Genomic DNA, 18,732 nt, shown 5'->3' with positions numbered 1-18,732 from the left:
ATCAGCCGTCATCATCACAGGCCATAAGAGAAAGCACCACGCTATAGAGAACATGGGCAAATTATCATAAGCGTTGTGAGAGAGCACAGCGAACAGAGAACATAAGTACATTATCAGAGGCGATGGGAGAAAGCACAGAGTTACAGAGAACATAGGCCAGCCATGATCACACTACAACTGACTCCCACTGGGTCTGAGGAAAAGCTGCAGGGTTTTGGTGTATTGGAAAGGCATAATTTAGCTGGAGCCATGAAAAAGCTGTTTTACTGCTCTATTCACAGTACAAAGATCAGATGTTCTATTTTACTTCCTCCAAGTTCGTTTTGGACATTGGAATAATTGATTTATTGTTGTTTTCCAATGCATTCGTGGAAAAGTTAACAAGGCAGATCATGTACGTTTTGAATGGATGATTTGTGGAATATACAAACCATTCAGCATTAATGGTTGGAAAATACTGAAAATATGTGTGTGTAGGGTGAGGGTAATCTCATGAAGATAAAGCCATAAACCAAGAGCAGGTCAGTGATACATCTCAGACGTTTAGCCCAGTCCACTCTCCTGTGGCCTGGTGCCTGACAGAGTCATTATTAAGGGGGATTTTTGGGGCAGATGTGGCGATAGGATTTCATGCAAAAGTGCACAGCATGACATTCGCATATAGCTGTGGCATGGCCTCATTATCATCTCAGACAGAGCATCCCATAATTACTGATGTGGTAAGAGTGATGTGGGGAGTTTCAGGGACTGTCATGTGTCTCCATGGGCCAGTGGTAAGCTCACTTTGCCCCCAGGGAGATAAAAGCCAGTTGGAGCACATCTCGATCCACTGAATTGTGTGTAATGACAGTGGTCTCGGGTGACCAACACTAATACGTGTATAATAGGTACTATCCCAGAATAATAATCTTCTGACCAGGGGGACTATACAGTATTATTCCAGTTGGAACAAGTAGTACATATTGACATGCCAAGATATAGGACTTCTGAGTAAACCACGTTGCTGTGCATAATATTACTGCTCTTTATCTGCAAATTAGAAATCAAGGTTACCGTGCAATCATTTAGCATGTTCATTTTGTGGTTTTGGAGGTTATTGTTCATGGATGGCACTAGGACCTAAAGAGAGTGACCTAATTCAGTTCACATAGGAAAAATGTACAGTATATTCTATGTGCTGTACTGATATCTCTGTCTCCTTCTTGAATGTACTTGTCATATCTCAGTGCAATTCCCCTGGTGATTTAGTGGGACCGCATGGGACAGATCAGCACCCTTCACCAGGATTAGAAAGACACAAGGGGTTTAGTCTATTAAAACCCTTGTCACAGCCTCATCCCTAGCCGTTCCCTCCTAATAATGCCCCCCAGAAATATTCTCCGCACGGCAGCCAGGCAGGAGCACACAGACACAAAGATCCTATGGGGAAACGTTGTAGCCTCAGCAGCATCCTTATCTGGCCAGGCCAGGTCAACGCTGCCTGTGAAATGGGAAAAGCAGTGTGATTTGTGTCGAGGCATAGAAAGCTACAGATGGAGTCTGTGATAGGCGCTACTCACCCAAAGCTGTTCAAATGCCCAGACACCAATCACGGCTGATAACCTGGGCTTTGTCTCCCGTTTGCTCTTTGAAGAGCAACAATAGTTGTGCCCTAAGGGTAATTAAAGGGCTCACTCTGTATGAGACAGCTCTGCTCTGCTCGTTAGTGCTGCGTACTCACAGAAATGCAGATAAACCGGCAACACCACCCTTCTTCCCAGTCACAATCCTTCTCTTGCTTATGCGCTAACCTTCCACACCTCCCTTAAGATATCCTCCTCCTCCCTCTCTCCCCCCTCTCTTTTCAGCTCCACAGCTGGGCTGCACGCTTACTGTCCCGAAATATGATGACCATTCAGCCCTATGGGAATTTCTCCTCCCAGCTGGCATTAGCTACATCTGTCTGTCAGGGAGGACGACAGCAGCAGCAGCAGCAGGATCAGGCATCCTCTCCTGTCCTCTCTGCCACAGACACTGACTGAGCTCACACTTTACTGAGAGGGAGGGAGCGTCACCAGACAGCCCACAGCAATTCAGGGGGAAAGTTCTCTCCTTTCTCTCTCTCTCTCTCTCTCTCTCTCTCTCTCTCTCGCTCTCGCTCTCTCTCTCTCTCTCTCTCTCTCTCTCTCATTCATTCACAAAGTAAGGATATCATGCAATTTGTGGATACTTTTCTTAATTGAACTGCTACGTTGACTGATTTTGCTCTCCAAAGAGATGCTCTCCAAAGAGATGTCCTCTCTTCTATTGTCAGCGTTTGAGCGGTGATGACTAAAGCCTTCTGTTCCTCGTCTTACTATTACTCTACACTCTGGGATCTATCTATCTGGACTTCTGTAGCATGTTGGGATACATTCAGAGGGCTTTCTTATCAGCAGAGTCCTCATCCTCTTTCCCAGGTTTGTGGTAACACCTTTCAGCCCTGAAAATTACCTGGAGAGTTCATAGAAAAACAAATGGATTCAATATGAACTGGGAATCTTTACATATCAAGGAGAAGCTGCTGTTACTCTGAAGGCAACGGGGCTTGGATGGTGAAAGTCAACTGTGAGTATGTGTCTGTTCTCTGGCTTGCTCGGTTGTCTCTAGAGAAAAACAAGTGATTCTTCTGGAAGTTTTACATTCACAGATGTGTGACCTCAATAAAGGCGAGCGCAAACTGCTACAAGCATGTCTGAGAGGTCTTAGCATGTATATTTAATGCTGCCTTATCCTGTCCTTCTCTTGTCCACATTCTGATTGTGCCCACATTTTCAGGCATGCGTTTACACATGGTTTTAAAATGTGTCTTTTATCCGTCCACTATGTTCACATTGTGACCAGATTTAATGATCATTCCCTGTATGCACATTTTTTTGGCAGATATTCTTTCAAAATAATATTTATTTATTTTAAGAGACATAGTGATGCAATAAGTTGCCACCTGTCAATGATTTTACAGGACAGGATAATGAGGATTTAAATGGTTTCACTATCCAGATTTGTTTACACTAAAGATATCCAGACACAATGGGTCCCTGACTACCTCTAGAGGTGGTCAGGATGACCACATGACAATCAGATCACAATGCGTATTTTAATCGTCTACAGGAAGAGTAGCTGCTATTTTTGCAACAGCTAATGGAGATCCTAATAAAATACCAAATACCAATACATATGTCCAAAAATGTGGGCACGATCAATGTGGACAAGATCAGGTCAAAGGATACATGTTAGCACCAGGTATAAACCGGGCAACAGGGAAATAATTACAGTGTACAGCCACATAGGGTTACTGTATCAAATAGCAGCATATTAAGGTTTCTGCAGTAAATCACTGATGGATGACATAAACAAACAGTTCATGGAAACTTTAAACTTCTCTCAGGTCACCTTTCTAGAAATGTCTGTCTCTGTACCTCACGTCACATTTCTATACATTTACTAAATTTTCCTCCCCATTCATCACTTTTAATCTTCCCCTTCATCCATCACTCTATTATCATCTGGCAGCCCACTGTGCACCCCCACCCATACATCCCCTTTTCCATATCCCTGACCTATCTCACGCTCTATATCCTTCTGTCTTTTTCTCATCCTCCCTTTCCATATTATTAGGTTTTCTTCATCTTCCTCCTTAACTCCTTCTGTTTCCCTTCCCATCTCATCACTCTGGCTCTTTTGAGCTTTCTTATTCTCCTCTCATCAGCCTTCTCTCCTTCATCAATTTCTCCTTTTAACCTCTGTCTCCTTTTCATGTACCTTTCATTTCTACCTGGAGGCACGGGACTAAGAATGAGCATACGTTTAAAAAAACAGTGGCATATGAGGAGAACAACACTAAACTTGCTACGTTGTCAAGTCAACAGATTATTAGATTCAATATGGATTTTGTACACGGTAGAATTGTCTCCAAATGGGCCTGAGGAACTAGTTACTTTAAAACCCACAGTAGGCTGTCTCTTATCCTAAGGTTCCACTCCTCCACCTCCCAATACAATTAAACATTTTTTTTTTACATTGACAGGGTCTATGTGACCCTCCCATTCCTCGATCCCCTGGCCTGCTCTTTGACTGAATGAAAACTACAAAAAAGGATTAAGCAGTCGAGCGTGATTTTAACGAGTCCTTGCAGAGCCCTCAAACTTGGTAGAGCGTTAAAGAAATGTGGGGAAGCACAGGGCTATCAAATATTTGGGGATAGGTTGCCACAAAACAGGAAGCATCTGCCAAGCTTGGTTTAGTGGTAGCTGTTGTTTCCCTTGTGTCCAGTGGAGCATCACATACCTGTACTATCTTATCCTCTTAGCTGCACAATTGGCTCTTTTAAGGTATGAACTGCAAGGGTACAATTATGTACCTATAACTAAAAGGACGTACCTTACAGGGTACCACTACAGTGACGTTTGTACCCCTTTAAGGACACATCTTTATTTCTGAGTGTGTATAGGGTTCCTGGATTACCTTAGTTCATAGTATTTACATATGTATTTTTCCTTTCAGTTCGACTGACTTTTTGGCAGCCACGACACCTGAGCACATTTCACCCATTTTCATACAGGCAAAATTGTGAGCATATTGAGGAATTGAGTTATTGACCTGAATTTGTTGGCAATGTCCATAAGCCCTTTCCACGCAGGCCTTGGCAGAGGTAGTGCTGTGTGTGAGAGAGCGAGAGAGTTAGGACACATAGAGGATATTTATAATAGCATGGTTCATTCAAATAATCCCATCAGTGTGCCCAAGTCCTTATCAAACCAGGGACTTTGGCACACACACAAACAGGCACTCACATACAGTAGAGACATGATTCTCGGACTGGAATGACTTGGCGTGTTTTGGACTTGGGATAGAAACAACAGAAAACCCTCCGAGGGCACAGACACACAGTTTTGCAGTTTTAGAACCGAGCTGTTAATAACACAAATGACTCAAGTCAAACAATAATAACGATAAGAAGTAGAGATGCAGCAGAAACGCAATGCTCCAGTGGTGATAGAAAAAGAAATCCCCAGGGGGAGAGTCAGCCTCCTCATCAACAGACATCAGACCGCTATTGTCATCTCCATCAAACTGATCATAAAACGAATGTAATGATCAGACTTAGCGTCTCTCGTCTAAACAGAAATGCAATTACAAAGTTTGTGCTCATGGTTGAAAAAGAGACACTTGGAGTGCCGGAGGGGAAAATAGTACACACTGAAACTAATTCAATTGAACGTTAGGAGATAGATAATGTGTATACAGTAATAGCTATAAATGAATGATTTGAAACAAATGTGAAAAAGATTCATGACAAAAACATGTCAACAGTAGCTACGTTCTTAGAAAAAAAGGTGCTATCTAGAACCTAAAACGGTTACACGGCTGTCCTCATAAGAGAACCCTTTGAAGAATCCTTTTTGGGTTCCACATAAAACCCTTTCCACAGAGGGTTCCCAAAAGAGTTCTACCTTGAACCAAAAAGCGTTCTACCTGAAACCAAAAAGGGTTATCCTATGGGGACAGCCAAAGAACCCTTTATGAACTCTTTTCTCTGAGAGTGTATGTGTATAAGAGTGTATGAGTATAAGAGTGTATGTGTATAAGTGTGTATGTGTATAAGAGTGTATGAATATAAGAGTGTATGTGGAAAGCTTTAGAGGACTGGTTTTACTTGAGAAAAGTAAATGTCAATAATCAAGAAGACTGTCGCAACATCCCACCTGAAGGTGTCTCTTTGCTCATATAATCCCTCTCTCTACCTACTACACTGCACCCTGCCTCAGGAGAATCCTGTCATAGGTCATCCTCTAGAATGCCAGATATGCTGGGATCTTAAGCATGGGTCACTGGAATGACTAGAGTTATGCGGGATACACTGTGCCAAAAAGCCTTCGGCCGCTCTCCAGAGCACGCACACAGAACACGTGCACACACTCTGGCTTTTTCTCTCTCTCTCTCTTACACACACACACACACACACACACACACACACACACACACACACACACACACACACACACACACACACACACACACACACACACACACACACACACACACACACACACACACACACACACACACACACACACATCTTCATTCACTCTTAGCATTACCCAGGGAAAGGTTCAGCGTGACTCTGAGGAGTGGTCAGTGCCAGTGCATGTGGAGACTAGTAGACAGAGAAGCCATGGCAGGGGAGGGCTGGTAGCTGACTGCCAATGGACCTAGAGGTAATGAGCCTGTCATCCTTTAGAATGGACCTCTGAGATGTGCCATAGATTTGGTTCATTCATACACACCTGACCAATGTAGTGAGGTGAAGGCCAAGATTGAATCAGATCAAGCGTTAACCGGCGAGAGCCAAAACCCGCATAGCTGATGTTTAGGCGGTGTCGGAGGTGTAATTGCGTTGGAACTGTCAAATCAATGAGCAGCTGCTCTTGATTACTATCATTAAGGCACACCCATCCCACTCACGTTAGACGTTCAGAAGGAGAAAGTGTAGGCTATATTGAAATAATTAGGCTCAAATAAAAAATCATTTAACAAAATAATGAGGATTTCTATCAGCCTTATCGACATGTACATTACATGCGCCCTTCCAGTGTTTGAACTTTGTAACCAATGCTGCATGGGAGTTCTCGTAATGCGACTCCTTGCTGCCAATTGCAATGTTCACTTTAGATATAATGCCAGGAGCCACTTCTGGACTTGACAGCTCTAACACAGTTCCACCTCAGACACCTTCAAAACAACCACTATGCGGATGTCGGCTAAAGCGGATCTGTTTGACTAGAGCCTTTAGTCGTGCATTCAATCTGTAGTGCCAAAGATCCGCACCATATCTAGCGTGATTTAAAGGCTATGTTCCGCATTGGCAAAGACGCTGCATATGTCAGTTCAATCTAAAATGACCTTTAAATTATGATTGCACTATAATGCCTATCTTTCGCTCTACGGATTGAATGCAGCCCTTAGAATCAATGTAATTTACAGGTTTTATGGTGAGTGTAGTTGAGCTAACACTCAAAACGAAACAATAGGGAAGGCAGCCAAATTATTTAAAAGGATACAAATATACTGTAGATAGTCAGATCAAAATAGAAATAGCTCAAATCTCACTTCCGCCTCTGACATAATGTCAGAGTAGACTAGTCTACTTCCCACCCCATCTTTCCCCATTTAAAAAACTTTTACCTCAGAACAAGACAACGATAACAGACGATTCCCCCATGTGCATCACGCTTGTTGTTGTTCTGCAAACATCCCCCCAAAATTGCTAAAACAGACTATTTATTAATTATTTTTAGTAAAACTGGAGCTATGTTTGGGCTTGCCTTACTGAGCATACAGTAGCGTTAAGATTTTCCCCCCTACAATTGCGGATTTAGTGTAGGTCCATTGAGCTGGCAAGCTGCTGAAGTCCCCAAGCTTTGAACTCACTGCTGGTGTTAGTCTAACCATTATGACTTATGTTTTGCACCATTTTTGGAGAGAAATGGAAGTTGTGAGTTCTTGCTTTGTTCAAGCCTCTGTCAGGCTACACCTCCTCCTCAATTGCTTACAAAATATTTGTGGAATGGAACAATGGCTTTCTTTGGCCCTACTATTTAGTGTCTCGTGCTGTGTGTTTGTGTGTACCTGTATACGTGCATGAATTTTTGCCTGAGTGTGTGTGTGTATATTTAAGCATGAGAGTCAGAGACTGATCTCAAGAACGCCTCGTCACTCAAGTGTCCGTGCATACTAGTCATAATTAATTCATCCACTTCCTGGCATGGAACTAGCTGACTGAGAGAGTGGCCTGGCCTACCTCTCCAGCACTTTTTACTGCAAGAGGAGAACAAGCTCTTGCTGGAGACCCTCAGTCTACTACACGAGGGCGTACTCCTCAAGCACACATATTCCCATTCGTCAGGCTTAAAAATGGACTGAGGTGCCAACCTAGAGTACCATTGTCGAGGGAGGCCAGTAAGGTTACTTTGAACTTGATTACGTCTGCCATTTTGCCTCATGATCAAATAAAAAATAGATTTCGCAGGGCAAGCAGTTCATGGCAAATGAGAGCGTCGGCGTGAGAGACCGATAGATTGAAGAATAAAATACAGAAAGGGAGAGAGAAGAAGAGAGTTTAGTTCAGAATCTAAAAGGACAGTGCAGAGAGGAAAAAAAAAAAGATGCCATGTGCTACCTGGGCTCTCCAGTGCTGTGATGTCGATTGTGTGAGTGATAAAATGTCACAGTAACAAGCTGAAGGGCGATCCAAGGGTTCGCTGAGCCTCCCTGTGGTGAGTGGAATGTTATTTGTGTGGGCCTCAGGCTACCACAGTGTGCCAACAGAATACCAATGAGTGGAGAAGTTACTTAGAAGGGTAGGTCACTGTAATTTAGTTGGTAGAGCATGGTGCTTGCAACGCCAGGATAATGGGTTCAATTCCCAGGACCACCTGCACATAAAATATATGCATGCATGACTTTTGGTAAAAGTGTCTGCTAAATGGCATATATTAATTATTATTATAGGTCACGATAGGGTCAAAATACTATTGGTAGGTGAACTGACAGAGACTATAGATTCATCTACCAATGCTGAGATGATAACAGATGAGGTCTTCTGATATCCAGGATCAGAAAAGGAGGAGGTGGTAGTCTATCATAATAGTTTTATTGAGACAGCCAATCTAAAACTGGGACAGCAAGTTCAGCAAGATATTGCACACATGTACTGTAAATGTTTCCATTGTTACAACTTACAGCAGGACTCAAAATGTATTTGAAGACCATATGAATAGTGTGTTTAGTTCATTCTGGGACAAAAATCTCATAATTCAGATGTTTTGAGAAGGGATCGACCAAGCAGGTGTCTACTACTGAGTGATCCCATTGATCTTAAGTATCATGGATGAAGTACTGTAGGGTGGATGCCCTAAACTCAGCATCTGTGATGCCACCTTCACCCCCTCTCAATAAAATGGACATTGGAAAATAACAAGACGATTATGTCGATTTTTGTCGATTTTTCTTTTTGCTTTGAAAATTAGCTACAGCATTTACGACACAGCTTTAGTGACACCCCTGTCCCAGAACCGTATGATTATGACCGTTTGGAACTTTTGCTAAAAAGCTTCTCCTCCCTACCATGCAGTTCTGCTCGTAAGATGATTACCAACTTTCAGCGTTGGGGAAGCTACTCTGAAAATGTAGTTTACCAAAAATCATATCTAAATCTGAAATATCATAGATAACAAATAGCAACAGCTCACACTGGAATCAGATGTTAACAGAAGGTTTAATTTAGCGTATTAAACATTAGGTTTCTAGTGAGGATTAGGAAGGTCTCATGCCGAAAACAATTAAGGAAATGATTGCCTACTTCTTGCCATATTGTTTGTGTGTAGTCCCTGTAGTTAGCTACACCACTAAATGGCAATAAAGTAATTAACTACTGAAAATTAGCCACCAAGATTTGAATTTAGTTCAGCTACCACCAAGCTACTGCAAAATGTAGTTAAGTTAGTTGAGTATTAGTTCAAACAGGGGTGCAAATTTGGTTTTAGAAGTGGGGGAGATATTTTTTTATCCTGTCGGATAAACACTCCAAACAGCCTACCCAACCGCTCGGTGGCGTCCACATTTTCCTAGAGAACACTGTTGCCTTGTTTTGTATCACATTCCAATGATAAAACTGGGGGGCAAAAATGCAATTTCAGAATGTGTGTGGGGGACATGTCCCCCTGTCCCCAAAGAAGGTTGCGCCCCTGAGTTCAACTACTCCCCAACACTGCCAACTTTATGTAAAAATGACAAACTGCTGTTGAGTAAACTACATCTTTTTATTTTTTACCTTTATTTAACTAGGCAAGCTAGTTAAGAACAAATTCTAATTTTCAATGACAGCCTAGGAACAGTGGGTTAACTGCCTGTTCAGGGGTAGAACGGCAGATTTGTAACTTGTCAGCTCAGGGGTTTGAACTTGCAACCTTCGGGTTACTAGTCCAACACTCTAACCACTAGGCTACCATGCCGCTAGGCTACCCTGCCTGCCGCCTACTAGAACATAAAGTCTAATACCCCCCTTCCTAAAATGTATAAAATAAGACAATATTGATGATTATAATTTTTAGTTCACAGTTATTGTCCATAATTGTTGATTATATGATTATTGTCCCAGCCCTAGGAAATAACATTAACCTATGTTGGATATTCTCCAGCAGCACTCCAGATGACGTGGGACATTGGGTACTTTAGGCTCATGGCAGTACGGAAATACTATACAGAGGTGCTAGTGGGCTTCGACTGATTTCCGCGAAATGTAAATATCCATGTAGCGAGCATCCATGTCAGCTCGGCAAGATCAGGCGGCTTGCGAGGCGAGCTAGTGGGAGCATGGTTTCAAACATAGGCACAGGTTGGCAATGGCAAACGCTACAAATGCTACCATCCAGATACCTTCAAGCTTCAACCAACTTCCATGCACAGTATCACACATTAGATGTATGTTCATGGTCGTAGACACAGTCAAACCTATACATCAAATATAACACACTATATGTTGCTCACATTTCTTTTAACCATACCATTCTTTCATCTCACCAGCATTAGAGCTGTGGTTTTCTTTTCCTACCTGTGGTGTTGTTCAGAAAAAAATAGAAATGATAGGAAAAAAAACATTGCTTTCATGTGACCGAGAAACACAGGGCAGAAAAAATGATAGCAATCACTCCAATCACTATTTCATTCCCACAGACTCTAAGGGGGCTATTACATTGACAAATGCCTGAGTTCAATCATTAAACTAAATAACCTGGCAGGAAGAAATAGGCAGAATGTTGAAACGAGTTCTTGAAGTGCCTGTCTCCAGGACTAGATTTAGGACACTGTTATAACCCAATTGGCTGGAACCATTCCCAAGGTTGCATGTTCAATTCCCATTGAGGCATTATAACATACACGTCAGAATCTGTAGGTGACTTTGGAGAAAAAGTGTTCACCATAGGGATAGGCGTCCCGTCAATGGGACAGTTGTAAATCATGCAGCGCCTTGTGTCACAATCGCAGATTTTAGAGAAAGAATAAATGTCAGTACATATAAGTGTCTTATATCGGCTGAAACTGAAATTGTTGTTAATGTAACTGCACTGTCGACTTTACAGTAACTATTACTGGGAAAAAGTGCCATGCTATTGTTTGAGGAGCGCTCCTAACAACAAAACACTTTTTTTCACCGCAATAGGTTTGATAAATTCACCTCTGAAGGTGAAATGTGTACTTACATTATGAAATATTGCTCTGATTTATTGTCCAAAGGGTCCCAGGGATAACATGGTGTCGTTTTGTTAGGTAAAATAATTTTTCATATGCTAAAAAGGTCCATATAGCATGTACGATCAATTTTGTATTTCCACTTGTTCAATTTGCAAAGAAAGTAATCTGTGAAAATCTAACCCTAAACATGATTTCAACCAGTCAAATCACGTTCGTATTTATTCCTCAGAGATCCTAGAATGGAACCACACTTCACTATATCATTAGGAGTGTATTATATCCTATAGGACACCAAATTTGGTCAGAGAGCAACACCTTCATGGCACACCGATGACGCGGGCGTTCTTCACTTGATCGACTGTAACATTATCAAAAAAGCACCAATCGGGGTCAACCAAAGCTAGCTAGATAGCCAATGAGCTGGGCTTTACGGGAGTATCACAAAATGCAGCTGCTAACCTTGTGCGACAGCAAGCCTTTTCCTTTTGGACAAAAATTATAAGAATATGGAGAGTTATGAAGTTATGAAAACTGAGTGTTTTGCAAATGTTGAACTAATACTGAAAAAGCTAAATCAAAGTCCAAGTATACAGATTTGACAATATTCTTACAGAAAAATGTAATGTGAATGTAAATGTCTCCTTCATGACTTGCCCAAATTAACCTGGGCGACCTCACGCTAAATGTTATGTAGTTTGCTCATACTTCAAGTTATCTGTCTGAAACTTTGCACATACACTGCTGCCATCATGTGGACACAATCGGAACAACCAGAGTGATGGCTAGATGTGGGACCTTTCTGTTGCATTTCCAAGATGGTGGTAGAAAAAAAGGTTGATTTTTTCGTTGTGTTTTCTTCTACCAGATCTATTGTGTTATATTCTCCTGCATTCACAAACTTCAAAGTGTTTCCTTTCAAATGGTACCAGGAACATGCATATCCTTGCTTCAGGGCCTGGCCTACAGGCAGTTAGATTTGTGTATGTCATTTTAGGCGAAAATTTTCAAAAAGGGAGCTATCCCTAAGAAAAAGTGCTAAATAACTAATGGACAATTCAGGTAGCCTGCCTGTTTGTTGCACAGTTTCAATCTACTTAATCACAAGCCATGACATCGATGACATTTAAAAACCCAGTCAACCCAGTCAGAAGCATAGTGAAGAGACTGAAGCCAGGATAACAGTACGGAAACATTGAAACAAAGACATATGCCAAAGTTTGGGATTTAGCACCCCAAGCATCCCCATAGTGATCTGAGGTGGATTAATCTCACATAAAGGTGTGTGGAGAAACTGCAAAGGTCCAGGTTAATTTGTGCTTTATCAGTCCCCGTCGCTACACATTGAGTTCTAAGCCAAGTGACATAAGAACTGGGATGCTGCTCTTCTTTCAGCTGGGTGAACTCAGCCAGGAGGCACAGCAAACACCTGCTACAACCTACATCTCACTAGACAATTCTAACAAGCTCTAGGGACAGAAATGACAGCTCCTTTTGTCTGCTAGTTGATTGATCCCTCAGTACAAAACTCAAGCATATTTCCTCAAGCTCCACTGAAATCAGTCTTTGTCATCCAGAAGCGACCCCTTCGTCTCCCTGGTTACAGAGAGCCACCGAGACAATACTGTGACATCTAAATCCATTTAATACAGACAACAAACATGCTTGCTGATATTAATGAGCAAAGGACTCATTTTTGAATGACCCGGATTTCAAATGTCACAGCTGTTTGGCTAGACTGCTTAAAATGAACAATGTGCTCATCTGTGAAGCCTTGTCTGCTGATGTTCCTCTGTACTGTAACAAACTGTCTGTAATAGACCTCAATACAGCCACCTATGCATATATACTATGCATATATACTAAATTAATTAACAATAACTAGAGCAAAGGATACGTGAGTGCTTATATGACCTAATGGCCCTAACATGTTCAGACATGTATTCATATATGACATTGTTCTACATGAGCTTTTTTTGGGGGGCAGTAATCATACACTTTTATATGACACAGCACAAACATGCATACTACACATAGGTGCTATTATTACATGTTAATTATATTGAGGTCCTAAACAGTCTTACTGAGTGGTTTTTCAAGGTGCATGGTCCCCATCTTTGGCCAGTGTAAACATTGGTGCCCTACCCACTAACTCACTAGCTGATGATTGTTGATTATTACTGCCATCTAGTGGCTGGTGGCTCTTGTGGCACAACTCGTTGTACATTTACATGGAGTTTTGAGTTTACATCAGGAGATCACCTATAAACTGCATTTGTAATTTTATTAACTCACTTTATTATTTATTCTTTTCAGGATATCCTACTCAAGATGGTGCACCCGACAGACTACTCTCTAATAGTCATACCACTGATACCACAATAAGGACAACTTGAGAGAAACAACATGGAAGGTGAAGGAATAAAGAACTCATCTATAAATGGCAATGCGACCGACATCCACCTTGCCACACACAGTCTATGGGAGGTCATAACCATAGCAACTGTGTCGGCCATCGTGAGCCTGATTACGATAGTGGGCAACATCCTAGTGATGCTGTCATTTAAGGTAAACAGCCAGCTGAAGACAGTCAACAACTACTACCTACTGAGTTTGGCTGTAGCTGACCTCATTATAGGTGTGTTCTCTATGAACCTCTACACCTCCTACATACTGATGGGATACTGGGCGCTGGGGAGTATTGCCTGTGACCTCTGGTTGGCTTTGGACTATGTGGCCAGTAATGCGTCAGTGATGAACCTGCTGGTCATCAGTTTTGACCGGTACTTCTCTATCACCCGACCTCTGACCTATAGAGCCAAGCGCACCCCCAAACGGGCTGGGGTCATGATAGGCATGGCCTGGCTGGTGTCCCTCATCCTGTGGGCCCCTCCCATACTGTGTTGGCAGTATTTTGTGGGGAAAAGGACAGTCCCTGAAAGGCAGTGTCAGATCCAGTTCTTCTCGGAGCCAGTGATAACATTTGGGACAGCCATTGCTGCGTTTTACATCCCTGTGTCGATCATGACCATCCTTTACTGTCGGATCTACAAGGAGACGGAGCGTCGCACCAAGGACCTCGCTGAGCTCCAGGGCATCAACAGTTCCACAGATGCTGGTACCACCAAGCCCCAGAAAACCATCATCAGATCCTGCTTCAACTGCAACCAGCTCAGCTCTGCCTCCCGGGACAGAACCCAGGCCTCCTGGTCCTCCTCCAACAGGAGCCACGCAGCCAAATCAGCCGCTGCCACCAACGATGAGTGGTCCAAGAGCGACCAGCTGACCACCTTCAACAGCTATGCCTCCTCGGAGGACGAGGAGCAGCCCGTGTCCCCGGGGGTCTTCCAGCCCATCTACCGGAACCAGTCATGTGGGCCAAGCACGGGTGCAGAGGGCTGTGAGAATGAGCAGCTCAGCAGTTACGAGGACAACTTCTTCCACAAGCCTCCCAAGACCAATTCGCATAAGAGCAAGAAGTGTGTGTCCTACAAGTTTAAACCAGTTCCCAAAGACACTACCAGCGGTGCCCAGCAGAGCAAGAATGGGGACACCAACATGGTCCCATCATCTTTCTCCTCAGCAGACTCCATGAGTGCCCCACCCTCCACCACTTCCTGCAAGCCAATAGATGCAACTCTGAAGATCCAGCTGACCAAGAGGAAGAGGATGGTGCTGATCAAGGAGAGGAAGGCTGCTCAGACTCTCAGTGCCATCTTGCTGGCCTTTATCCTGACATGGACACCATACAACATCATGGTACTCATCTCCACCTTCTGTTCTGACTGTATCCCTGTGTCTCTCTGGCACCTGGGCTACTGGCTATGCTATGTCAACAGCACAGTCAACCCCATGTGCTACGCGCTCTGCAACAAGACCTTTCAGAAGACCTTTCGCATGCTGCTGCTTTGTCAGTGGAAGAAGAAGAGAGTGGAAGAGAAACTCTACTGGTACGGGCAAAACCCTGTAGTGAGCAGCAAACTAACTTGAGCCATTCACTCTGTCCTTCCAGAGGAACAAGTATGAAGACCATATGACTCAGACACACATGGATATATTTCTGTTTGGTACTTGAATTATGCCTACAGGTAGGGTGTGTCAAATGTACAAAGGTTAGAGACAAGACTAGTTTGTTCGTGGTATTGTTCTTTAATCAGTACTTTTCTTACTACTCACAAGAAATACAAAAGTGCTTTGCCGAAAATGTTGACACTGTACACCAATACATCATTAAATATGGAAATGTAAAAACATAACCCGACATGCACAAAAAAGTGAGAGATGTTTTAGTTTTTTTTCTAACATGCTCTGATTGTTTTAGAGGTATTATGTTAGACTACATTGTGTTTGCTTTAAGGGCTATCACAGTTTTTGTTGTGCGAGCTGGACAACAAACGATTGTACACTCATCAAAGCCTTGTTCACGTGTGGCATTCACTTTAGTCAGATACAAACAACAAAACCTTCAACAGCCAATCTTTCCACAAGCACAAACACATACAGTCCAAATGAAGCCAGACAGCACAGAAACACAGGGGAAGAGATTTGATGAAAGTAAATGCTGAGGTTTCAGTATCAAATTCTTCCAAATAACTATTACTTTTATTATCGACTCAGCAGCTTTAGAGTGCGCATACATTTCATAAAACGTGATTTTATTCTATAGTTCACTGGACACATCCGCATAAAGTATACACCTAACCAGGCAAGTGCACAGATAGGGGTCAACCTGTGCCGTCCCACCAGCCCCTTTGCCCTCCCACTCGCCGAGTGCCCTTTTGGATAGTGGTATATGTACTTTTTTGGTGTACAGGTTTGTTTTTGTTGTTCTGATCTCACTGCACCCAAGTCATTTTGACGTCATCAAGTTCAGATAAGAATTAGCCTTTAATCAATTATAGTGGGTACTTCTTTGTTTGGCGGTTAAGATCCAAGGATGAAATCTTATCAGGGAGTGATTTCATCAGCCCAGGGTCACTATAAGTCACTTAGCACAGTGACAGCTCTCTACACATTTACATTCAGGGGGAGAGCAGGGTTTGATTCATGCACTGTTCTGTGTCATGTATTCATACCAATCTGTTTTACGTCCATCTGTCCTCAGGATACAGGCCTTTGTTTTGGTCATTCTGTATTGGACTTTATCATTCTTATCTACCCATTGATAGAAATAACATTTAAAAATAATAATAATGACATCGCTGAGTACTCCTTGCAATTGATCATAAGAAAATCTACTGTAAACTCACTGTATATAATCTTGATTGATTCAGTACATATTGTTTTTTCTACCAACAACCACCACATACAGTGCCTTGCGAAAGTATTCGGCCCCCTTGAACTTTGCGACCTTTTGCCACATTTCAGGCTTCAAACATAAAGATATAAAACTGTATTTTTTTGTGAAGAATCAACAACAAGTGGGACACAATCATAAAGTGGAACGACATTTATTGGATATTTCAAACTTTTTTAACAAATAAAAAACTGAAAAATTGGGCGTGCAAAATTATTCAGCCCCTTTACTTTCAGTGCAGAAAACTCTCTCCAGAAGTTCAGTGAGGATCTCTGAATGATCCAATGTTGACCTAAATGACTAATGATGATAAATACAATCCACCTGTGTGTAATCAAGTCTCCGTATAAATGCACCTGCACTGTGATAGTCTCAGAGGTCCGTTAAAAGTGCAGAGAGCATCATGAAGAACAAGGAACACACCAGGCAGGTCCGAGATACTGTTGTGAAGAAGTTTAAAGCCGGATTTGGATACAAAAAGATTTCCCAAGCTTTAAACATCCCAAGGAGCACTGTGCAAGCGATACTATTGAAATGGAAGGAGTATCAGACCACTGTAAATCTACCAAGACCTGGCCGTCCCTCTAAACTTTCAGCTCATACAAGGAGAAGACTGATCAGAGATGCAGCCAAGAGGCCCATGATCACTCTGGATGAACTGCAGAGATCTACAGCTGAGGTGGGAGACTCTGTCCATAGGACAACAATCAGTCGTATATTGCACAAATCTGGCCTTTATGGAAGAGTGGCAAGAAGAAAGCCATTTCTTAAAGATATCCATAAAAAGTGTTGTTTAAAGTTTGCCACAAGCCACCTGGGAGACACACCAAACATGTGGAAGAAGGTGCTCTGGTCAGATGAAACCAAAATTGAACTTTTTGGCAACAATGCAAAACGTTATGTTTGGCGTAAAAGCAACACAGCTCATCACCCTGAACACACCATCCCCACTGTCAAACATGGTGGTGGCAGCATCGTGGTTTGGGCCTGCTTTTCTTCAGCAGGGACAGGGAAGATGGTTAAAATTGATGGGAAGATGGATGGAGCCAAATACAGGACCATTCTGGAAGAAAACCTGATGGAGTCTGCAAAAGACCTGAGACTGGGACGGAGATTTGTCTTCCAACAAGACAATGATCCAAAACATAAAGCAAAATCTACAATGTAATGGTTCAAAAATAAACATATCCAGGTGTTAGAATGGCCAAGTCAAAGTCCAGACCTGAGTCCAATCGAGAATCTGTGGAAAGAACTGAAAACTGCTGTTCACAAATGCTCTCCATCCAACCTCACTGAGCTCGAGCTGTTTTGCAAGGAGGAATGGGAAAAAAATTCAGTCTCTCGATGTGCAAAACTGATAGAGACATACCCCAAGCGACTTACAGCTGTAATCGCAGCAAAAAGTGGCGCTACAAAGTATTAACTTAAGGGGGCTGAATAATTGTGCACGCCCAATTTTTCCGTTTTTTATTTGTTAAAAAAGTTTGAAATATCCAATAAATGTCGTTCCACTTCATGATTGTGTCCCACTTGTTGTTGATTCTTCACAAAAAAAATACAGTTTTATATCTTCATGTTTGAAGCCTGAAATGTGGCAAAAGGTCGCAAAGTTCAAGGGGGCCGAATACTTTCGCAAGGCACTGTACATAGGTTATTCATTCAGTGATATTGGGTGAGTGAGTAAAAATACTGCAAATGTTGTATTACACGTGTAATAAGCTATGATATCATGACCACAAAATGTTTGGTATCGTTGATCCTTTAGACTACAAGAAAACTGCACACAATTTTTGGGGGGAAGGTCGAGGAGGAGACTTACGTGTATGAAATCCCCAAAATAATGATATATTATTTTATAACTTAAAAAAATGTGTGACAAGTATATTACAGTATTTTTGTCTCTGTGTATTTCTGTGTATTAAAAGTGTTGAACTATTGTCTCTATTATGTTAACAATGTTTTGAGAACCACTGCATAAGTACAACCACATATTATCAGGAATCAAGGTAAGACCCAAGTGCAGACTGTGTGAAGTAACAATGTTTATTGTAACCACAGGGGCAGGCAAACGACAGGTCGAGGCAGGCAGCCGTCGATAATCCAGAGCAGAGGCCAAGGTACAGGACGGCAGGCAGGCTCAGGGTCAGATACAGGCAGTGGTCAGGTAC

At 42.3% G+C, this 18,732-nt stretch overlaps 1 protein-coding gene across 1 annotated transcript; it reads left to right on the top strand.

The window, feature by feature from the left end:
• The first annotated feature begins 2,231 nt into the window (after positions 1–2,231).
• LOC118368341 (muscarinic acetylcholine receptor M5-like) lies at positions 2,232–18,458 on the top strand. The gene is made up of 2 exons (XM_035752364.2): positions 2,232–2,586; positions 13,585–18,458. The coding sequence occupies exon 2, from the start codon at positions 13,675–13,677 to the stop codon at positions 15,256–15,258; it is 1,584 nt and encodes a 527-aa protein (XP_035608257.1). The 5' UTR covers positions 2,232–2,586; positions 13,585–13,674; the 3' UTR covers positions 15,259–18,458.
• Positions 18,459–18,732: the final 274 nt, after the last annotated feature.

The sequence above is a fragment of the Oncorhynchus keta genome, chromosome 35, assembly GCF_023373465.1.
Source record: "Oncorhynchus keta strain PuntledgeMale-10-30-2019 chromosome 35, Oket_V2, whole genome shotgun sequence".
In the NCBI taxonomy this organism is placed as follows: Eukaryota; Metazoa; Chordata; class Actinopteri; order Salmoniformes; family Salmonidae; genus Oncorhynchus; species Oncorhynchus keta.
Note: the sequence above shows the minus strand (reverse complement) of the source record. Positions and strands in the feature narration are given on the sequence as shown.

Coding starts and splice junctions, on each gene's coding strand:
- LOC118368341 (XM_035752364.2), top strand. CDS start 13,675: ATGGAAGGTGAAGGAATAAAGAACTCATCTATAAATGGCAATGCGACC.